Source organism: Haemaphysalis longicornis, unplaced genomic scaffold (genome assembly GCF_048455015.1).
Source record: "Haemaphysalis longicornis isolate Haplotype H1 unplaced genomic scaffold, Haemaphysalis longicornis Haplotype H1 scaffold_4, whole genome shotgun sequence".
In the NCBI taxonomy this organism is placed as follows: domain Eukaryota; kingdom Metazoa; phylum Arthropoda; class Arachnida; order Ixodida; family Ixodidae; genus Haemaphysalis; species Haemaphysalis longicornis.
Window position 1 is genome coordinate 87,002,224 of NW_027526361.1, and position 23,979 is coordinate 87,026,202.

The 23,979-nt window shown below is 46.0% G+C and overlaps 1 protein-coding gene across 2 annotated transcripts; it reads left to right on the plus strand.

The window, feature by feature from the left end:
• The first annotated feature begins 611 nt into the window (after positions 1 to 611).
• LOC144180423 (venom allergen 5-like) lies at positions 612 to 23,979 on the plus strand. 2 transcript variants are annotated; one of them, XM_077708766.1, is made up of 7 exons: positions 612 to 755; positions 10,790 to 10,982; positions 11,705 to 11,785; positions 12,298 to 12,458; positions 17,092 to 17,186; positions 21,351 to 21,472; positions 23,879 to 23,979. In XM_077708766.1, the coding sequence occupies exons 4-7, from the start codon at positions 12,435 to 12,437 to the stop codon at positions 23,893 to 23,895; spliced, it is 258 nt and encodes an 85-aa protein (XP_077564892.1). In that variant the 5' UTR covers positions 612 to 755; positions 10,790 to 10,982; positions 11,705 to 11,785; positions 12,298 to 12,434; the 3' UTR covers positions 23,896 to 23,979. The 2 variants fall into 2 exon arrangements, with proteins under 2 accessions (XP_077564892.1, XP_077564891.1); XM_077708765.1 differs by lacking the exons at positions 17,092 to 17,186; positions 23,879 to 23,979.

Genomic DNA, 23,979 nt, shown 5'->3' on the forward strand with positions numbered 1-23,979 from the left:
TCGGCCGCATCTGTAGCCCAGCGTAACTGTACAAACGATTTCAGCGTAAATAGCATCGGTACATCCCTTGTGATGCATGTTCAGCGGCTGCATTGACGCCATTCTTCAGTTATAGGTATTACAATCAATTTACAGCGTGTTTCTATTAATGAAAGAGAAAACACGTTAGAAAAATTGTCAACAAGAACAAGACCATCTTTTCCCCGAAGAAAAAGGTAAGAGTTAGCCAAACAGTTAGCCTTAGCCAAACAATACGCGCATTAGTATTAGCCAAACAATACGCGCATCAGTAAATACCAGTGCGAAACACTAGTATTTCCGGAAAAAGTGCGGAACTGATTAACGATGTACAAGAGGTTGTGTAAGTGCTGCCAAGTAATGAAAGATTACCCGTATAGCGGGGGAAAATCAAGCTCGAAACGGAGACGTTTATTCGCATGGCGAGAAGGTGGGATACAAACACACAATCTCACTCTCACAAGGCGGCCTTCAAGGGTGCGGGCAATTAAGGTCAATGGTGGACGTCATTCGAGTCGTCGCGCACAGTTCGCCAACGGTTTGTAGGAAAAATAGGCGCCCACGTACACATAACAAACAAATTAGGTGGCGAAGATGCGGCGAGGCTGGTGTCGGAAAGAGAAGGTTGCGCGCCTCGGCGCACCTCAGTTGCCCGACTAGTGCTCTCCAAGGCTCAGCCAGAACGTGTCCACTGTAAAGTTTTGCACCCCTTGTCAGCCGTCACATCGTCCTCAAAGGTAAGGGAGGCTGGAAGGTCTTCATCAGAGGTATGAAGCGGTGATATTTCATCTAATCAAGGGTCGGCGTTAAAACGAGAGCGTGGCAGCGACGATCTTAACAGAACTTTAGCAATACTGGCAAATTGAGCTATCGGCTTCTTGTATGGGTGTCTGGTACCTCGCTTGTATGTTCTCATGAGACAACACGAATAACATAATGGCGTGTATTGGCCCTCTTCAGGCCATAGCCGCACCTGCAACGACAGCGACGAACATAAAACTCTAGCAATATTGGCAAGGTTGGCGGGCTGATGTCTGGTTTGTATCAGGCTCGTATATACCACTAACTTTGAAGTGAAGGTGGCGGAGTTCACGAAATGAGGCGGGAAAAACGCCTAGACAAAGATTCGGGGCTGACGCAAAATGTGTGCAACGATGGTGTACCTAGAAGATGCCCACTTGAAAAGATAAGATAAGGAGACAGCCAACCGGTTTTTGTGGAGTCAGTACTCTTTAGCTCATATAAAAGCTGTATCAATTGGCGGAAATAAGTTTAATGTGGTACATCTTTCTCAAATATGGAAGCTGGCGCTAGGTAGAAACTATAGCGTACGTACACAAACAACTCCGCCGGTTTCAATGCGCGATTTAAAATCCGAATAAAGGAATAGCGAAGGCGGCATTTCATTATTATTTTCGCTAGGGACAAGAGGTTTTAAACACCTGTTTTCACCCCACGTATAGTTTAAAGAATGTTGTCGCACAGCTGACTGCCATGGTTACCCGCATTTGTTTGGTACTATACGTAAAGCTGGCAGACTTAATCATTCTCCTTTCAAACTTTCTAGTGCGCTACCAGCAAAACCCCTTCGCGTTAAAGTGTTTGAAGTGATGCCATTTCTTTTGGGATGGAGAAAACTTACCCGTCACGTCCACAAAATTCGGTTGTCTGTCCAGACAACCTAAACCTGGAAAGTTTGAAAGAGGAATGAATATATCTGCCAGCTTTACGTATGCTACCGAAACAAATGCTGATAACCATAACAGGCAGCCGTGCGGAAACATTCTTTTAACTATACGTGGGGTGAAAACAGGTATTTAAAACCTCTTGCCCCCAGCGAGAATAATAATAATGAAATGCAGGCTTTCACGTTCCTTTACACGGATTTTGAACCACGCGTTGAAATGGACGGAGTTGTTTGGAAACGTAAGATAGTATCACGCTGAGACACTTAATGGCACCACCGTTCAGACATCGGAGATTTTAGTGCAACATTTAAGTTATTTCCACCTGTTTCTTCTGATAAGTGATAACGAATCAAGTTATTCGTATCCTCGTTTTAGTTGGAAGTTTCGCACGGTGCCCACCGCAGTGCCAAGATAGCATATCTCCCCAGCTTTTAACACGGTGCCGCTTACAACGAAGTCCCTTCGCTGTTCGGAGAGCTTCGATATAACACGCACCCCAGGAAGTGTGGTCGCAACTGCGGTAACAGTTGATGAAGCGCATTTCGCCACCGCGCTTCCTCCCAAAGAAGAAAATGTAAGATCCGACGAAACTGTGGCAGTTGTGCGTGAAAAACTCCTAGGTGAGCGTAAATGTTGGCATGGAAACGTTTATACCATCCTTTGGCACGGAAGGAGGAAACGAGACACACGGAACCGTTCTGTGGCCTAGCAGCCATAACGCGATTGTGGTACAGGTGTCTTAGAGCTTAAAAGTTTGCCTTTTCTTTCTAAGAAAAGTTGAGAGAAGCGTGAAAGCTTCCTGACTTCGAAATTGCGTCAAAAACCTTCGCCAAAAGTGCGTCCAACCTTTGCTGAAAGCGCGTCCTATCAATCGTCAAGCCTTCAAAAACGTTAATTGCAGAGGAAGAACGAACACATGCGACGATTTTTCGCACACGAAGTAAACGCGTCTAGAAACGGTCTAAATGTATATTGATACGTAGCTTGTGAGCTAAAAGTATACTATTGTACTCCTTCTTCATGATCGATACGTGTGTTCTCTTATCTTGAACCGTTCTTTTTTCGCAATATTCAAGTAACCGTTTTGACACAATGGAATCCTGGTTTCACGCACGCGCCGTGTGTGTCTAGAGACCTTACTAGAGCTTTTCGGTCGACCAACTGGTCTACGGGGAAATGCATTATTTTCTTACAGGACGCCATTGGTCCCACTAAAGAAGCTCCTCCCCCTCTAAAAAAATTGGCCGCGTATCTGCTCATTTCGTTGCTAATGCCGTCAAAAGACTATAGTCTATATCGGGTTTTTGCGAAGTAGGTGCTTCCCTTCGCTTTCCCGCTCACCTGTCATGTTGCTCCTCTTGCGTCGCGCTCCTCCCAAGGTAAAGACGCCAAAGTTTTGCTTAAATCATTTTAAATTTCCCGCGTTCCACTGCTCCGAACCGGGTGTCTCGATGCCAACGCTGCCGTACGGCGAAGACACGCGTTAATCGAGGCGCCCTACTTCAACGTTTATAGAACCGCGTTTCCCTACTCCACGTGCGTTGCAAGCAGCACGTGAAACCTATCTAGTGGAACCTTGCGTAACTGTTGCCGGTTGATTTCTTAAAATGGCGCCAGAAGCTATAGTGACGCGGGCGACAGCAGGCGACGGCGGAGTGAATTTTTTTACTGCAGTTGACGAAGTATTTAATTTCGCAAAAGTCAAGCATGTTTGAAGATATCACTTCTGTCTTGATTTGTTGTCTCATATTTGCGTAATGTCTTGTTCTTCTTCAACAATGTTGACAAGTATGAACATTACGCCGGACATAGACGGGTAGATTTAGCTGTGACTATATAAGACTATAGCGCAGGCATTGTTTTGCTTTGGCCGGGTGGCTGACATACAGACAGACGGACAGACAGACAGACAGACAGACATACCAAAATTTCTTTAAAAATAAAGCAGTTCCACTCACTTCGAAAGCTGTTGGAAGTGCAGAGCACTGATTCACCATACGGGCTGTGGCGCGCCGTTTTTCGCTCTTTGCTACCACCCCTGACGCTCTTCCCTCTCGGTCTCACTCCTCTCCTGATGAATTGAACAGAGGTATCGTCAATGCAATTCAATTTTCGTGCCATCGCAGTGTTCGCGCGCCTTCTACTGGGACAGCTCGCATCCTTTTTTTTGTCTTTTGTTTCTCGTTCTGCCTGGAACAGCACGAGCGGGAGTTCGGTTCTTTTTGTGCTTGCTTTCATCTCGCACGTGCTGGAGCTTTTGTCCGCCATTTTGAACGTGTCGTTTTTTTTTCTTCGGCGGCCATCTTTTTTAGCTTACTACCGTAAAAATCAACACAATGATCCTTCCTAACTGCAGGAAGCGGCGACAGTCGGTAAATTAAAAATATTTCGCCTCAAATGTGCCTGCAGTTTTCTTTGCTCTAAATAATGGGGATGTGTATGACAAGTGCCGGCGTTTCCAGGAGTTTTGAACGGTTCTGCGTATATAAAGCTGTTGTTCAAGTATCCTCATAACTTTTGGCCGAAAGGCTGAAACTGAGGGGCAAGCGGATATCTTTTCGACGCCTCTGTTTGGGTGCGTGATGCCACGGGGATCTGTTTGGGTCCGTGACGCCGTGTGACAGCGCTGGCTAGATAGCGTGACCGCGGACGAGCTACGACGACAAGCCTGGCCCCTAAGGTGCTCTGAACCTAAAAATGATTGCGTTATAAGCCGATTCGGGGCAATAAATGGGTGTATGTTTACATAGTGCGAAGAAAAATGTTTGGTGTTCACCTTCATTACGGTAACAACTTCTGGACGGATTATGCAATCAACTCAGTAACAATTTTAAATTTCCGCAATCCGAGTCGCACATCAGGTCACGTAAAATATAGAATCGGCTTTCAGTAGCAACTATCAATATCTTTTTGGCAGTGCAAGCGCTTCTACGAACGTGCCTAGCTTTTAAGTGTTCTTGCGATTCCGTGTAACTTTAGCCGCGTAACATACTGGGCCAAATGTTTCCGATAGATTAGTTTTCGTGGGTGCGAAATGCTTCGCTATTTAATGCATTTCAGCCAGAATTCAGCCAGCTTGGAATGCAAATTTTGTGAATGATTTTGTATCGAAGGTGCCCCCAGTGTTTTTCTTCTCCCTACTCCTTAGGTCTGAAAGGCGTAAATGAACGTACGTATATATATATATATATATATATATATATATATATATATATATATATATATATATATATATATATATATATATATATATCTTCTGGATGTACTCACTCTTTTGATTTTTTTGCCCACCTGCTTGGTCTTCGTACTACAGTATCTACTAAATAAATAAATAAATAAATAAATAAATAAAATATAGAGGAATGAAAATGCATTCCTTTATAGTCTATTTATTTCTATCTGGAATAGGCTCTCAGTGTAATCGGTCTTAAAGGGACACTGAAGTGAATTTGTCAAGCTCCCGTTTTTGCTTGCACTGTGTAGACTGGCTCAAATTAGCACACTTTTCATCGTTTATCCGGTTGACAAATCGGTAATTATTTTACAAAGCGCGAAAGAAGAAAAACTACCATGCGCGGTTTGCGGCGGCCGCACCAACTAAGGCTGTGACGTTGGGAGGAGGGGCGCCGTGATTGGACGATGCCCGAGGTTAGCAATCACACAAAGTTTCGGTTTCGGTTTCGGTTCTGTAAAACATAACCAATGGCGTTGTTGGATGGGCATTCTCAATATCTCAGTAATCATCGTACCGCGCTTCTGCCATGTTGTCGGCTGTAAGATGCACAAGATAAGCCTCCCAGGACGGCTTGTAGTCGTAGCATTCACTAGCCGAGACCTACGCAGTGCATGAACGCCCTCCGGGTACCCGCAGACGCCCAAATGTCATGCGCTTTTCCCCCATATTTGGAGCTTGCCTCCCTCATGCCTGTATCGTAAAAAGCGTGTTCGCACCAGGCCAAGGGTCTGTTCATTCTGGTCTGTGCCCACTGCCTGCAAGCAGTCGGCGCTTATGGCAACAGCACGCCAACGAGAACTCGCTAGCGCGCCAGTGCCAGCCTGCGCGCGTTTTGTGAACTAGTTCGTGTAGCCATGAACGTTGCGGCCCAAAAAAAAGGTGAACTCGATATAGAAAACATCGGCGGAAAACAAAAAAGTTAACTTACAAAAAAAAAAGCACGTACCCGCGGGGATTCGAACTCGTGACTTGCAAAACATTTGCGGCGACATACCCGGCGCCCCAAACCACTGAGCCACGGAGCGGGACGCAAAGGCCTTGCTAATATACGGTATATATTGTACAACCGGTTTACACTTTTATTTAGTTTTGGCATTTCAAGCAGCTTAGGTGACTATTTGTTGTACTGCGATCGTGCAGTAAGCGTCGCCCGAGTTTCCACAGTAGCTCACGTCTAGCAATTGCATTTCGTAGACGGAAAAGCGTTCGCAGATGCGTAGTCGTGCTGCTGACCGCTGTGCTTGTTCGCCCAGCGCAAAAAAGTGCTTCCCGCGCCCTAGTTTTACGCTGTACGGTAAAAATATCAGTTGATTTTATTTCCTTAGTACCTATATTGACTTCGCTGACTCTTCTCCCGCCTTCAAGAGGCCTTATATTTTCCTACTGGCGTACCAGTCAGCGAAGCGTCGAGCGCTTGTGTGAAGCGACCTTGACTTGGAGCTAGATACAGTGTACAACAAACCAAGTAAAGAAAGGCACGTTCTTCTATTCACAAACGTGTCCTGGCTTCGTTTCAACTAAGCGAACGAATTGCGACCAAGCAATTTTTTTTTAACCTCCTTGATTGCGACGACCCGCCGGCGGCCGGCGGACGAAACGCTGGGCCGACTGACTCTGTCGGCCGGGGAGCCGTGCAGTAGCGCAGCCGTGGCGCAGCCAATTGCCAGCTCATCCCCTCCTGACGTCACACGAAAACGCCACAGAAAATGGGCGAGCGTAAAGAGAGGAGGACAGCATTTTCGAATTAGTTTTTCTACTAAATAAAATCGCGTAAACGCGCCTAGAGTGGTCGAAACATGGCCAGGGGACACCGGACTACAATTTGCGCTAGTAAGCCCGCAATGTTTACATATCACTTCAGTGTCCCTTTAAAAGCAAAGGACAAGAACGACGGTCAATATCTTCCAGGCAGCGGAAATGCTTCTACGAACGTGCCTAGTTTTTCGCAGAGGACGCCTGGATGCCGCATAAAGCCCCATAGTGTGAAAGAAGAAGCTATGCTACCAAAAAAGCTTGGCGGACTGCCATTCTTTCTCGAGCTGTAGCTCGGGAGAGCCTCTAGTGACCGGGTGCAATTTCTGGACATACTATTTGTTCACTGGGCACAGGATTGAGCATTTAAAGTGCATTTTAATTCGTAAACACGTTTTGAACGTTAAAATTTAATTTTGCTATGTCAGGAGTTTACTGTTATCACAGTTACGTTCCACAGTTTTTTTACGTAAGGATTGAATATTGCAAGAAAACTTAACAAACCCTTGGCAGACAAGGTAGAAGAACTACATAGTTTATTGTGTGTATGGTTTGTATGGTGTATGGTGATTTGTATAGTGATTACAGGGCCTTTAAAAGGATCAGCTAGGGATTCACTTTTTTTCACGGTAACCACATCTTTATGGTAACTTTAAGTCCCTATGTACACAGTGTACCTAATAACGAGCATAGTGATCTACTGCAAACTGCTGAACATGAACATAAATTTTCATGATGAGAAAGGGAAAGTAAAAGAATTTTTTTAATGGGACGGACAACCGATTTTTGTCGCGTATATGTTCTCTAGCTCATATGAAAGCCAGCGTTTTATATAGCCCGGTAACCACAAGCAATTTATAAACAAATGGGTGGAAATAATTTTAATTTAGGAGCAAACTTTCTGAAATCGGAAGGGTGGCGGTTCGTAGTGTCGAAACTTGACACTGCAATATGTGTCCCTGTCATGTGACCTGCAAACCTAGCAGCTACTGTAACTGCTGAAACGTGTATTCACTTATTGAAAACCTTTTCACACAAGTATTTATATAAGTTTTAATTGTATATGTATTATTAAACATTATTTTGAAAATATTTAAGAAACGCTGCCCGCCAACGCCGCCCGCCGCCACTGGGTTGCTCTCAGTGGGGCTAACCATGCCTAGAATGAACGGCAGCGTTCAGCAAACAGGCCCAGTGAAGGAGCTTTGACGATTCTTCCTGACTCAGGGGCTTTTGTTGTGCCAAAATATTCGATTTCAGTTTCCAAATACGCCAACGGCAGCTTAAAAAAAAGGAAGTGCCCGGGGAGAATCGAACCTCCGACCTCCCCAACGTGAAGCATGCGTGAAGCCAAATTCTACCTATCGTGCATCCCAACAGATGGCGCCTTCGTGCAAAAACGACTGGTTAATTAAAACAAAAAAAAAACTCACAAAGGAATCAAAAAGCCTGCGATTCACACTTTTTTAAAGCTCGGGACAAGTTTTTAAATACCGCTTTTCATTTCGCATACAGACAAAAGTATGTTGCCGCGCTACGGTATGTCATGGTTGCATGCATTATTTTTTTTTGGGGGGGGGGGGGGGGGGGGGGGGGGGGAGGGGGGGGACACATACGGCTCGTAGATCTAAAAATTTCGATTTAAAAAGTTCTAGAGCGTTATCAGCAAAACCGCTTCTCGTTAAGGTGCTTTAAGTGATGCTCTTGCATTTGGGATAGAGGATATATACTCGACAAAAATCGATTGTCTGTCCCTTTAGGGCTTTTGCATGTATGATAACTAATGCGCCTACATAAATATCAAGGGTCCCCTGATAGAAATTACAATGATAACGATGATGAATAGCTCGACTGATCTGCATGTGAAGTGCAAACGTGTGGTACCCTTTTATTGTACAGTTCCTTTTTGTTTTTGTTTGTTGGCCAGTGTTAGGCCGATTGCTGTTGTTCCTGCTAAAATTGTATGAATGCCCACCTGTTACGGTCTCGCCCGAGACTGGTATTATTGAAAATAAATAAATAAATAAATAAATAAATAAATAAATAAATAAATAAATAATTAACCGATTGGGAAAATACACAAAACGTTTTTCTGGGAAAAAATTTAGAGCCGTAAGTTGAACAAAAAGTGTTTGCCAGTTGCGTTTCCCCTTCAAAAAAATATTGTCAGACGTCTTTTACTGACAGTTATAAAAAAATCTCTATATGAAGGAGTCATGAATTTCTTTCCACGTCCTAACGAAATGATTAGCGCCACCGTTATAAAAATGGCAAACAAGCATGCTCAGGAAGGACAATACTGGACCCGTCAGGAGGTCGTCAACTTTCCCACCTTCAAGAGAAACGTCCCATTGTGGTTCTATGCGTTTTAGCATCGTTCTCTTTAAACGAGGTAAAATATTTCGGAGGAATAAAAGTTAGCAGTACCGTACCTCCGCTTATTGTCAAGAGAAAATTGACATCTGTATGTGCTATTCGAACGCGCAAAGGGAGAGGTAAAAGGCATCCTTACTCAAACTGACTGCTGTCACTTCGGTATGCGAAGAGTACACAGCGAGCGGTTAAGTCTGGGTGAGCTTTCATTTGCACATCCTGGCTTTCTTCACAAACTGTAAAAGCGCGGATAGCCATTAGAAAAAAATTGCCGCAGCTTGCACTATATGGTAAGGCTGGAGAAACAGCAGAGGTGGCAGTCCCTCTCCCTTCGCCGGAGACCCGGCTGTTGCACTTCACAATTATTTCCGAACTTGCCGCTGAACGTTCTCCACGACTGGCAGGCCCGGATCATTTCGTCCGAAGGCTTTGATCTCTCCCTAAGTGGACCGCTTTAGCACGCGCTAGAAGCTGGGGCCAAGTCTAAAGCCAACGCCCGCTCTAAGAGCCCAAAGGAAATGCTGTGCACCCGGATTGAGATGGTAACTCAATCGGGTAGACACCGGTTCCACAAGGCGAAGGACCCTGGTTCGATTCCTACCCCAAACGAAGTGTTTTTTTCTTTTCGAGTTTGCTGCACATATTCTCCGCTGCTACGCACATACACCTCAGGCTTTTGGGGAGGCCCAGTAGTTAGGTTGCTAGTTTTACGGTGTAAAGGTCATGGGTTAGAATTTAGAATCCAGGGACCTCCCTAACCGCATTTTTTAACACGAAAGTGTTTTATTCCCAGATACACAAAGATTTCCCTGACGTCATATCCGTCACGGAACTGACGCCAGTTCAACGAAGCAAGTGGCCTGCAAAGGGTGCACCCCTGCACACAGGGTCTTCGTGCGGGGAAGCAACCTTTAGCACTAAAGAGTACGTTATACTTGGGGTTGTTTGTTTTCGGGTTTTTTATTTTAACACGAAATTGTTTTATGCCGGTTTACAACAAGATTTGACTGACGTCATGTCCGTCTCGGAAATGGCGCCAGTATACCTTTGCCGAAGTGACCCGCCAGCAGGACGTCGCTCACCAAGCACACCCACAAGACAGCAGCCGACCCGCAACTAATTCTCAGCCGCAGATCTCGCTGCACATTTCCCTTTCGTGTTTTACCGATTCCCATGACAGAGGAATCAACCACAGTTTCTCTTGAGGCGCGCACTCCCAACGCCTGCTCGTGGGCTACTTGCCTCTTCTCCGCCTTCCCTCACACTTCGAGGTTTTTTAGATGCGACTGCATCTCATTCACTCGCGCTTGTCCCTCCACACGGCGTTGTTGTTGTCCGTCCACACCCCTCCCCCATTCTCCTCGCCGCGCGAGCTGCGCTCTCCGCCGCTCACCCCCTCTCCTCTCCGATAGCGAACACTCTCTCGCGAGGGGAATTGGATTGGGTTGGATTGGATTTGGATTGGATTGGATTAAAGTGGATTCTGTTGGATTGTGTTGCGTCATAGCCGCGCCACGTTGCGTCATAGCCGCGGCAGGGGAATCACGGCACGTTTCACGCGATGGGAGAATCAGCCTAACGGAAACAACAACGGAACCCCCTATGCGTCGCATCTACACAGGGGTTCCCGCTAGCGGAGGTGGGAGAAATTTTTGGTGCGACGGACGGACGGATGGATCCTGGCACGTGTGTAGTCACAGCGCGCTGCTGCTCTTCTGTGCAGGCTCCTGGCGATGGAGCTGCCGCTCCAGCTGCGCTTCCTGCTGCTCGTGCAAGCCGTGTTAGTCAGCAGCTGTTGCGCGGAGATGAGGGACGAAGACCGCAAGATCATCGTCCGGCTGCACAACCAATTGCGCAACTCCGTGGCCATGGGCAGAGTGGGAAAGCTGCCGCAGGCGGCTGACATGCAGCAGTTGGTGAGTGAGCTCAGCTTTGAGATGGGCGACATTAGGGCAGGCCTCTCCAAGCTTGAAAGCTTTGTGTTACCTTTCGCCATTTTACAGTAGCAGTAGTAGTAGTACTGGTAGTACCTGAGCACTTTATCTCGCACTTCTACTACTACTGCTATTATTTGTAGTGATACTAATGTAGAAGAAAGACTCTCCCTATCTTGCAATAGTAGTAGTAGTGGGATGGTAGTAGTAGCAGTAGAAGAAGTAGTAGTAGCATTGGTAGTAGTAGTAGTAGTAGTAGTAGTACAGAATTAATCTCATAGGAAAATGAGTGTCTTCCACAATAGTAGTAGTGGTGGGGTGGTAGTAGTAGTAGTAAGAGTAGTAGCAGTCTTAGCAGTTGTACTACTAGTAGTAGTAGTAGTAAAAGTAGTAGTAGTAGTAGTACAGAAATTCATCTCATACTAAAATAAGTGTCATCCTCAGTCCAGGAACCCGAGAGACAATTTGACGATCTATGCCAAATTCTTGCCAACATGAAACCGCCACCCTCAGTAAACATTTTTGTCACAAGCGACCACTGACCACTTCAAAGCTAGTGCGCCGAATGGTAATTATGATGCCCTTCTGGACAAGAGCGCGCAGACACGCAGCTGACGTAACCTCGTTGTGAATAATAAAGTGGCAAGATACACAATGCTCCCAGGTTGACTTACCGCCACACACATGTGCATACTAATTTTCAGGAATACAGCCAACGCTTGGAAGAGCTTGCGTTCACGCCTCCAACTGCGTATTCAAGGCTGGGTGCCAAGGCTGTAACGTCGGTAAGGGCCAAGCCATTCCTCTATCTACAAGGACGCCTTACACATAGTGGAATCGAATCATATATCCAAAAGTTAGGTTAGCCGTTCCTAATACTCATAGTTTTATGAAACATTTTGTTCTTCACGTGGTTTTGAAAATGCTCCGATTCCTGCACTGTTTTTGTGGAAGCTAAAAACAAAACTTAATGCATATAATATCGCATACGTATTCGAGAAAGTAGGTAGAACGACTAAAACTAAGCTAAAAACATTTTCGTTACTCTGGCGACAGAGAAGTTACAGTTCTTTTTACACTTTGTTTTTACTGGGGACAAATAATAATGGAATGACTTGGCTTCAAGAGAGCAGATAAGGTCCAAACGAGGACTGTATATAACGGCAACGAAAGGATAGAGGAATTTTTTGAATTCTTTTTTTTAAATATTGGGATTAGTGGAGCTAACATCGCTTTATTGTATGGCGGCGTGGAGAAAAACACGCGTACCTGACGCACCGTGTGTGGGCCTATCCAGGAGAATACGATCGACCCGGCCAGAACTTGTTCGCCAAGTCAGGTGCCGCCAATTGGACCAGTGCCGTGGACTTGTGGGGAAAGGAGTCCTCTGAGATCGGCCAACTCGCCCCGCTCGGACCGGACGAACCCGTCGCAATGACGCCATCCACACTGAGCCAGGTGCGTGCATGGTGCGATGTCGCCTCTGCGAGACGACACCCCGCCTGCGACACATATAAATAGCGCCAAGCATGTAGGCGCCGACACAACGATCGGCAATTGAACAGATTAATAGACCAGCGGATAAAGTTTTCGTTTTTCTTAGTGCGATGACATTGGTTCTGTTTCAACGGTTACAAAGAACGTCTTTCTCGTACTGCCGGTATACGTGCAATTGCCAAAACTTCGTCGAGCACATAGCTCAATACTCACACGTATGGTTCAAGTGTTACGTATTCCTAATAAGCTAGTGGCGGCCGGTTAGATGAGCGCCAGTTTAGTGCCTACAGTGATGCCGCGTGATGTCTATTCTGAAGAAACGCGTTGCATGCGGCATGGTACGTAATGTCTGGACTGAAATGGATGAAGCTCGGCAATAATAGTAAGAACGAAAAAAAAAAAATAACAAAAGTGGACAGCAACCATGTTACTGTTCGTCATCTCTGTGTAACCCATAGAGTTCCATACTCATACGTACCAGATGGAAATCTGTCGCTGCGCTTGCGCGCTGTCGTGGGCACCTCTACAGCAGCAGGCAACATTCCTCTCACACTTAAAATAGCCAGCCAAAAGGCTTGCGTTTTCGTGTGGAGCCAAAATCAACAACCAAAGAGTAACATTTTTGGTTTGTCTTGCATGACGCTTCTAAACAGTTCCTGACAAATTAATGTTCTGGAGCTCCACCTTTATATTAATAAACGACTTTAAATATTCTCGAAGCAATAATATTGTTTTTTTTTTGCAGCCACCGGTAGCTTTTAAGCTCGTTGGCGAGCCTTGTTAAGTAACGATGGAGCGTTTTCCCACTGTATATGATGGTACGCTCACTGAAGCGTCACTCACGTAGACACTAGCGCCAGATTTCCCCACAGTATACATTAGCATGAAACTTTAAGGTGTAACCTTCCTCCATTCTTACACTGTTATTCTCACGACGTTCTCAACTGCGTGGTGCAGCCATGTTTGATTCGGAAAATGTTGTTTTTAATGCGTGGCATTGTTTGCCCAGTACCCTCATAGCCAGGACGGTGTAATGTCATGCATTTCCGCAAAAAATACAAATTTGGAGAAAGTAACACCTTTAACCGTCACAATAACATGAATGGAGGTAATTGGTCGGACAAAACTATGTAAAAAAAAGAAAAAGAAAAAGAAATTTTACAATAATGATTTGACAAAATCAAAAATATTCATCTTGCACATCTTACCCGAAAACCGAAAAAAAAAACGAGAATGGTCCGCAGAAGAACATTCAAAATACGAATTGAAAATAGCGTAAAACAACCAAGTTTGCAGTATGCATCTTCGGGAAAAAAATAATTAGGGAAGGAAAGGCACTTAGTCGCTAGAATGGTATAAATTTACATTATTGGCTAAAAGAAACAAAAGACCACTTAAAATGAATTAAATAATCCTACGTCTTCCACTACTCATGAAAATTTGGCTGTAATGAACTGACACTCTAGCCAAGCAACATAAGAGTACAGTTAAATAAACATGGTTATGACGAAGTTGACAAAAAATCGCTTTTTTTAAGTTACACGCAGGTTTCAAGTTAGGGCTCACGGGAATGAAGCATAAACGTAGCCAAAACGCTAGACATCAGTGAATTGTGAATTTACCCTTCGAGAATTTATTTCACAGAGAGAAACAGCGTGATTGATTTGCGCCGCTGCTTTCTGACCCGCTTAGTCACTACACAGCACTCCAAAGAAGCGTAATCACTTACCCCCGTATTCAGAAACGTAACTTAAGCGCAACTTTTGCGTTTTGACACTTTTGGATGCCTTATCGCGTTTCAAGAACCAAACTTATGCTGTAAGGGCGCTTTTCGTTAACGATCTTTCCGCATTCAAACTTGTTGCGAGGGTTCTAGCTGTGTATCGGGCGGCGACGTTCTTCTTTCTCGCTGGCGGATCGAGACAGCATTTAAAAGCGCGAGCTTGTCTTGAAAAGACACATCTTTTTGTTTTGGGGCAGCAGAACTCATCACCGACGAACCGACACCACAGATAGCTGTGAAGACGCACGACTACACGCCGACAGGCAGGCCTAGCACGTAACCGACACTTCCCTCAAACGTGGAAACGCGCTGTGCGGGCGAAATTTGCTAAATTAGTACGTTTCTCAAGCCGATTTTTCAGAAAAGGTGAAAAAACGAGGGCTCCTCAGCGTAGCGAATTTGTTATATCAAGGTTAACGGTCGCAATGCCTTAGTTACATAGAGGTCCGCAAACACATAGGCTTAATGGGGGTGGCAATGGGGAATTGAAAAACTCCGTTATATATAGGAATTCGTTACATAGAGATTTGTTACATCCATGGTTAACCATACTACGCATTAGCAGACTTTTCTCTGAATTTCTGCAGATTTGTTTTCCTCCGCTAGCCTCGTCTATTTCAATTTAGCGCCCCATATTCGAGCAGCCGTGCTCGTAACCTGCTGCCCGCTGACACATTGAGGGTGCGGTTTAGTGGCCCGTCGTCGGCGACTTCCCGCTTTGCGCGGCCGGCGCTCTTGTTCTGCGCCTCGCGGCGACGCACAAGCGGAAGGGAGCCTTGAAGCGGATCTGCGTTGACGCGGATGTCGCCATTGCGCATGCGTATAGCCTTGATGCAATCAACACGCGGCCCATGTTGTAACCCGCTGGGAGTGTGCCGTTTGGCGATGCCGCGCTGGGATCCGAGAGAACGAGAAGTTGGTCTGGATAAAATAATGCGGTTTTATCATATGCCAACTGACGGTGCAACAGAATTGCTGAGCACATGATAATTGTTGGGCGCGGTATATTTTGAACTGCAGGTTGGCAAGTTCTTGCACTCTCGATAACTGCAGTTTGTTTTTCATGGTGTATTTTGGATTGCCGAGCTGGTAGAAATTCGAATACGCCGTAAGACAGTCTCTGTTCACGCACTTCAATGCCAGTAAGGATACAGAACTGCATGGTGTCGAATGTGTGTCTCGTGTAGACGAAGCAGTCTCTGTAGGGCGGATATGCATACATAGACGAGCTTTCCCGTGTAGTCGGGTTACACAGGGACCTTTCAACGAAAGTAAATAGCCAGACGAGAGAAGAAACCGACAGTTATGGCAAACTCAGTTTCAGCGCACTCACACTCACACGTGCACACGCACACGCACACGCACACACGCACTCACTCACGCACGCACGCACACACGCACGCACACGCACACGCACACGCACACGCGCGCACACACACACAAACCGACGCACGCTAGCCCTAAACATGCACACGCGCAAGCGTACGCACAAGAACGTGCACACAAGCACGCAGGCATGCGCCCACACACGTACACACACACTCACGTACACACACACGCGCACACACGCACGCACACGGTTACGCACAGCACACAAACACGCACACACACTCCAACATATTTATGCACACGTACAAACGCATTCATGCACGCGCGTATATGCACGTGAACACATGAACGTGCGCACAACAAACACACGCACATACATAAACACGCACGCTCATGCATGCACGCACACACGCGCAATTGCGCAGGCACGCTCGCCCGCATGCAAACACATACACACTAACACGGACATATTCGCTCACACACACACATACACACGCGCGCGCGTACACACGCACGAACGCACGCATACTCACACACACGCACGCACACTTACACGCACACGCAGGCGCACACATGCGCATGCTAGCACCTGAGCACGCACATAAACACACACACACCCGCGCACGCGCACGCACACGCACGCACGTACACACTTACTCACACAAACGTACACGCGCGCACATGCACGCATGCGCACAGACGAGCGCACACAAACACACGCACACACAGACAAACAAACACGCACGCACGCATACACACTCACGCACACATGCACGAACGCATGCATGCACAGGCACGCACACACACACACATACGCACGCGCACTCACGAGTACGCGCACCTACACGCACGCGTGTAATTTTTGTTTTAGTAAGTCATTCAGTTCTACCAGTAGAGTAGTGGTCGTTAATAGTGAATTAATAAACCTGGGAAAATAAATTGCGAAAGCTGTCACGTACAAAATTTTAGGACGAATGTATGTAATAGCTGTGAGCGTAACGCGGTGCTATGGTCTGTTTTCGCACTAACGCTGCAACTTAATTTATACTTGGATGATTGGGACCATTTTTCAGAACAAGAATTGACTCCGTACATTACCCGTAAGCGTTCTGGAAGGCATCGGATTCTGACCAGGATAAACGCAGCAATCAGGAATAAATTTTTTCTTTTGTATGGGCGCAACAAACGTTTCTTCCTCCTCCCTTAGTATTTTAGGTCTTTGAGCGCGCTCACACCAGAATCGAAACAACGCTAAAATAGAAAGGCTAACAATGTGTAGAAAGGTTTGCCTGTAAGTTGATCATTTAAATAGTTGAAGTCACGGTAAAGACCCGGACGCGGCAACTAGAGAGGACGACGCTTTATAGGTGATGATGGCAATGTCGAGACAGCATCGTTCTGGGTACTCCTTTGCCTGTGGTGGCGTTTCGTCCGGCGATTTTTATGACTAATGCGTGTTAATGTGTTCCCAACCCCACGCAGTTTGTATGGAGCACGACGAATAAGGTCGGCTGCGCCTGGAAGGACTGCCAGTCCAGTCTTGGCTTCAACCTATACGTCTGCAACTACATGCCACCGTACGTTGCCCCCTCTACCAACTTGCATTTTCGCACTGAAATTTCATTGCTGTTTGACGTACGTTGACGGCAATGCGGACGGAAGTATTAAGAGGGCCGTGAAAGCAAAATACACGTTTGGTTTGTTAAAAAGACTGTTTTATCCCGATAACAATGATACCAATTTTTATCGAAACTGCAAACAAATAAGGGAGATATTAAGAAAAATTAATGAAGCCATGGTGACTTCCCGGCCACCTTCCGGCGACGCCTCTATAACGCCACATAATCTTGTTTGTGAGATTGGCGGGCGCTGACCAAGGCCGCCGCCAGAAAATATGATTGGCCGATTATAGTGGGGATTCTTGTAGCGTTTAATCGACCACTTGAATGCTAACGTGCAGCTACTACGCATATAACTATTATTTTGCCTCTATTGTGTCACTCCTGCCCGTAATACGTCACCGTAACCCTAAATTTTAAAGTTTCTAAATATTTCTCACGCTTTTTCGGCTAATAACGTCTTTCGTGACTGGAATGGAGCTGGGTGAGTCATCAAAGGCTAGTATATTTTTGCAAATTGAATGAAGTTGCATTTCTCCTCTTCTTCACGGCTCATTTAAAGTTGCTACGAGCTCGGTGGCTTAGGTACACCCCCGACGAGAATACGCGTGCTGCCCTGCCTATTCATAGTCATCCAGGTACCGCATACAGCTGGTTACTGCGGCAGAAAGCAGCAGAATGTTCTGCAGGAATTCAAACAGATATTCCGCAGCCTGGTAACTATACAGCTGATTTGTTTTCGCAAAAGGGGCGTCAGACTTTAGATGAACACCACGTACGAATGCCTAGCAGAAATGGTGCTGCTAGCCAGAGGAGAAATAAGTTTTCAGCCTACAACACTTCGGACAAACGTCTTCACTCTTTCCTTCGCGTCTGGTATCGTTGTGAAAGCTGTAGTTATCAACAGCACGGAGCGGCACTGCTTGATTCACTCGTCGGAGCAGAGGTATCCGCCTTCCGTTTCTGCTTTGCTTTGTGGCTTTCTTCTAAACAGGCTGTCTTATGCGTTTATTGATGAAACGGGAAAGGAAGCGGCAAATAGCCGCTACATTGCTGTAATGACGTAACTTGAGCGCGCAAAGAACGCCAAGACTCCGGAAAGAGAGAAAAATCTTTTGAGCGGTTATCTTATGAGCACAGGACAGTAATTTTGGCTGAGGTGCATTGTGACCCCCTATTCAAAGTGCTAGATGTGTTTGCTGACAACGTTCTGAAAGCATTTAAGATTTAGAATAAAGTTGAAAAGTGTGTTGCAGCGTCAGCTTAACAAACGTATTCCTGACATCCGTTTCTGCCAAGAAACATGCGAGTACACAATTCCGAATGTTCCTGCGGAATAAATAAATAAAAAAAATTATTCGGAACAAAAGCGGCTATGCTCAAACAGTGCTTCGTTTTTTTTTTTTTTTTTTGGGGGGGGGGGCGAAGTAGGACAACTTACCTGTGATATTAATGTCGGGAATAAAAACGGTAACAAAAATTTGATGGTGAACATTTCTTCAAGATGAAAAAATCGTTCACGACGAAACTTACGCATCAAACGTGAGGTACTGTTTGTGGCTATAATCGAATTCTTTCAGGCTCTGAAAGCTGAGGATTTGAGATATTTAGTCAGTATCCATCGCAATTACAGCTCATTTTCCAGATAACAGCGCAGGTTACGAGCTGTATAGCGCCATTAATAAAGGGAAAATTTCGGTTGCGAATATCTCGAAGGAAAAACGTGCTTAAGAATAGGAGAGGGGGACACCGTCCGCGATGTGGCGTCCACAGTGCCCATTTTGTGGGCACTGGGTGCTGTAGAGGGCCCCTAAAATATTCCTTCCCCATCTTTTAACATCTTTTCCGAAGTGCTCTTCTTGTAGGGGAGTGCATAAACACGATTTGGCCTTGATATTTCTTGCAGTTCTACTCTGTTGATCAGCAGAGGTAACTAAAAGGAGGGCTCAGAATGCTACGAACGCGAATACCAAGATTTCAAAGTGTCCCCTTCCAACACATCTACCTCCAGTGTGTGTGCGCAGTATAATGAGAAGGATTAACCGTGCCTCGATTGGCAATGAAAAGTGCGGTTGCTGTGTGAATTCTCAATCGCCTGTTTCTTAATTCCAGTCATCAAATAAAAATGCCGTTTCCATGCTTGTCATTTTATGTCACGTTATATTATTAGATGTTAGCAGCAATGTTAAAACGAAATAGCATATATATATATATATATATATATATATATATATATATATATATATATATATATATATATATATATATATATATATATATATATGCTATCAGTGAAACCGAGAACGTGTGCACCAGTGTCAATCTTCACCGATAATGATCGAAACACCCGTTAAAAATACGAAATGCAAAAAGTAGGCAGAATTTCAAAAAATTCCCGCGCCTTCCCGCGAGGGGAACACGAGTAAATGCAGAGCATTGGGGCCTCAGTTCGGCGGCGTATGCGCGCCGCTTAGCGGCCTTGTCTTCTGCTGTCGATGACGTTGCCTCTCGTGCACGAAGTGCGGCGTCGGCGGCACGCTTCAATCGCTTGCGTTCGGCGTCGTACACGCGCCGTTTCGCGGCCTTGTCTTCCGCATTTGACGACGACGACGGTTCCGATGTGGAGGAGGTAACGGGGTCTTCAACGTGTGCTGGGACGCTGATGTTGGCGCGTGCCTCAGTACTGGTGGAAGGCAGTGTTGCTTCCCTCGCTTCTTCCGTGATGCTGGAGTAGCAGACACGAGTAAACGTGGGAGCGGGCGTCAACCAAGGAAGGAAGGAGCAACGCAGTGACAAGCAGCGCGCGGCCTTCCACGCCCCACCGCGCTGCTATCACGCACCGGTTTCGCCGAGATCGCGACGGAGCGAACGGGCTGACTACGACGCATGTGCGCGCCAGCTGCTGTTGAGAGAGAGGAGGGAAGGAGAGGCGCACCTGCTGCGGACGCGAAACTGTTGAGAGAGAGAGAGAAAAGACTTTATTCAAAGCGTCCGGCATGGGAGGGAGCAAATCCGGCCACGCAGGGCGCGGTGCTCCCCCGTCTTGCACTACGTCTACAGTCCTATAGGCGTGTTGACACCGTCCGACGCAGGAACAGGCGAGGCTAAGAAATGCTCTGCATTTAAAAATATGTCTCAGGTTTAGCATTTCTAAACCTGGTTATCTCGAGCGAAACCAATGAATGTGCATGCAGTGTTTCGTGAAAGTTGACTTTTGCTTGACATTTCGCAGCCTGTCGTCTAGCTATACCTTCTTGATGATTGTATTAATCCTTTCGCTTGCACTGAAGGGCACGCACAGGCAACTAAGCCGGCGCGCCATGGTTGGCGAGACTGAGGGACAACGCGCCTGCGAAGCAGCCGTTATACCTTCGCTAGTCACGTGGTTCGATTGGTCTGGACCGCACACACAGACGGCACAGCCAGCGCTGAGCGATCAATCGCAGGCGAAGCACCACTTTCACTCTCGCATAGTGACGTGGTACAAGCGGCAAGGCGCCGAGCGAGCTCCGTAGCCTAACACAACAGCAACGCGCCCTGATCGACTTCATTCAGTAAGCTGTCAGAAGAAGCCTGCACCGAGGCCTACGAATCGCGCAGCGCTCCCTACATTTCCTTTCCGCCTTCTATCTTTCAATAAAACATGCTCTCTCTCCCTCTCCCCTGTCCCTGCCTCTCTCCCTTTCTCCCCCCTCTCTCTCCTTCGCCGAGTGAGCAAAGCGATGAGAGCGAAAAGCGCCGCTTGCACGTTGGCGGCTGGAGGTAATCTTCGATGCGATGAATGACCTTAGGGAGTGTAGCGTAGTAGAGCTTTCCCTCTCAAAATAAATAAAAAAAAACAACAAAAAACTCTGAGGCTAAAAATTCAGCATGACATGCCGTACACATCTTGAGAAGCGCGGTACAACTATTCCTGTCCTCACGTGGGGGATAGTGTGCGTCATCCGTACCTCATGTTAGTCATACATGGATTTACGTGGAGTGTACGTGTATCAGTGACCGATGACCGATGAGGTGTCACGATAATTCCTTGTTCCTACCGAGGCCTTCGAGAGTAATTAAACCCGACTCTGAAAACATGCGAGCTATTCTTCCTGGCACGCTGGGTTTCCGACAACGCAGTGGCAACTGGGCGGGCAGAAACGTGTACGAGCGCGGCAGCCCGTGCAGCCAGTGCCCCAAGGGAACCTGCTGCCCGCACAAGTGCCCGAACAAGCTCCAGGCAACATACGAGGGACTCTGCGGTGAGCTTTTACTTTCAGACCACTGACTTTCATGTGCAAAGTTATACCTTTCTGCTCGCCACGTCCCGCATACAGTGAACCATGGTAATGACGAAGTGCTCGGGACACGAAACTGGCATCGTTGTAAGCGACACTTCGCTAATATCGGAGTTTTTACTCTGAATGCATGGTAGTGGTGCCAATGAAACACTTGGAATAAAGGGATATGTCGAATAAAGTGACTTCCTTATAACGAGGGTCTTCTGTATATACCCCGAAATGGCGTACTTGTTTCAAACTAAACTCAGCGAACGTGTTATTTTTATTTTTGCGCGCCAGACAGTGCCTTTGTACCGGTTAGTTGTATGTAAGGCTCAGTAGGCTCTTAAAAGAATGTACTTATTTTTATATTATATTGTAAATATAATGTTTATTCATACGTATATTGAATTAAAACTTCTTATAAGAACTTCCGTAATTTTTATATAAAAATTAACAGAATGTATAATTTCCTATAATATACAAATCACCAACAATCGTATTTCGCTTTGTGCATTTGTTTGGACTGTGCCTAGTCAATACTATCGTAGCGGAAGTACTGTCCGATTGCCATTCAAGACGCACTTGGGATTCATTTTAGAATAAAATTGTCAGCAGTATTTTAACAGCGTCGTTGTGACGCCATTTCAGCAGGCATTATTCTCAACCAATTTTTCCAAACTGTTCCTATTTTTTCCACTGAGTCGCAAAGCACCCACTAAAACGTCTAGTTTGGCAATGTCTCGCTAAATTGCGCTTTCACAGCACATTTCCTGCTGCAATACCACAACCTCAATGTTTGCGTCAGCCCGCTGTCATACAGGTACTGAACCTTTCTAGTGCCATTAGACAGAAACCGTGCTCTCGTGATACCTTATCTGCGGCACTTGGAGCCTGGATATTGAATTTCCCGTCGTTTGATGCAGCAGCCTCAGTTTCTGCACACGGCCTCCGTTTTTGTTTCGTGTGCCCGTGAAGTGCGAGAGTGTCGTTGCTTGATCAGCAGCATTCCGCGCGAGCTTGCAGCGAAGTTTCCCCCAGGGGTGTCACCGGCGGGGTTTTTATCCTGATAATGTGTACAAGTGCCGACAAGCTGTTGGTCTGGCTCAGTGAAATTTCGCGTCGATGAACCACGTCTCGTGAGCGGAATGTAAGCGATAAGCATTTGTTTTCCGGGACACGGTGTTATAAGATAACCACTGGGAATTCTGGTTCAATATTTTGTTATTCTGCAGGGGCATACCAGTTATATGGGGGTGACTAAAAAAACAAAAGGTGAACTTGAATAACCCCGGGATGGGTTTTCATTCTTTCTCACAGCGATACGTGATCTATAGAAAACAACCAATTTCTATGCTGACAGCGTGCCCAATGCGATTCCTTTAAGTAGGTTGGCAGCCATAAAACAAGTTCAGAGCATTGCGAATACAGCGGGTTCTGCGAACAATCAAATGTCGGCAACGTTGGTGCGCGTGAAGACATTACACAAGGTTGAGAGCTTGGAACATTCGGAGCGGTGACGCTTCAATGGAAAAGTACACAGCCGTCCAGGAAATGTCATCGGCAAAAGCCTCTCAGCTGTGTATTTGGACCAGAAGTCAGCAGAATCTAGTCCCAAACTGGTTTCATGATATTTCATGTTGCCAGTTTCTCAATGTTTTTACGAACTGCGCCAGTCAATTCCTAGTCGACCAGTGGTATGCAGGGATTTCCTTCATAACGAGGGAAATAATTTTTTTATGATAGATTGTTTTGGGCGTCATCTACCTAGGCGTTCATTGCAACCAATGTGATGTGCACAAGCTTGTCACTAAGCTTGTCACAAACAACACTAAGCCTGAGGTTAAATGTGACAACACCGTGCTTTATTCACATTTTGTACGGGGCTCTGTCAAATAACTCCGGACAGAGCGTTGTAGATTGATAAGACGGATTTCACGAGGGTAATATATGCTCTCTGTCTCCAGCGATGCGTGCAGTGAAGATACCGCCTATCATGTGCGGATATGCCAATATGTGTACATGTATATCAGCTAACGCGCGTAAAAATGAGGCTGCGGAGCAAGAGTGTATTGCAGTATACGTTGAAAAGCTTTTTCATGCAGTCTTTCTCATCTGCCATATGGCTGTATGGGCTCACAAGAGCTGCCCATTTCGGAAGAAAACAAAAACAAACGTTGCGACTTCCAAACACTACTGTTTGATGACTTCTTTTTGCTCCCCAAAAGTTCCTAATGGATACTAACTGGCAGTAACCAGTGTCCCAACAATAAGTAATCTGTGCTGAGAAAGTTTTATTATAGCAAAAGTTTGTGCCAGAAATAGACCCTGTAAAACGCATTTTTTTCTGATGTGTCCTTTCTGTCTTTTTCTCTTTCCTTTCTGCAGCCGCCGAGAAGCCTTAGAAGTGTAGCGGAGGATGAAGCATGTCGCCGTCGCTGCCGCACCAAATAATTCTGTTTTTTAAATAAAATATCATCAACACAGTA

Coding starts and splice junctions, on each gene's coding strand:
- LOC144180423 (XM_077708765.1), top strand. CDS start 10,800: ATGGAGCTGCCGCTCCAGCTGCGCTTCCTGCTGCTCGTGCAAGCCGTG. Junction 10,983..11,704: donor CGGCTGACATGCAGCAGTTG/GTGAGTGAGCTC, acceptor ACTAATTTTCAG/GAATACAGCCAACGCTTGGA. Junction 11,786..12,297: donor GTGCCAAGGCTGTAACGTCG/GTAAGGGCCAAG, acceptor GGGCCTATCCAG/GAGAATACGATCGACCCGGC.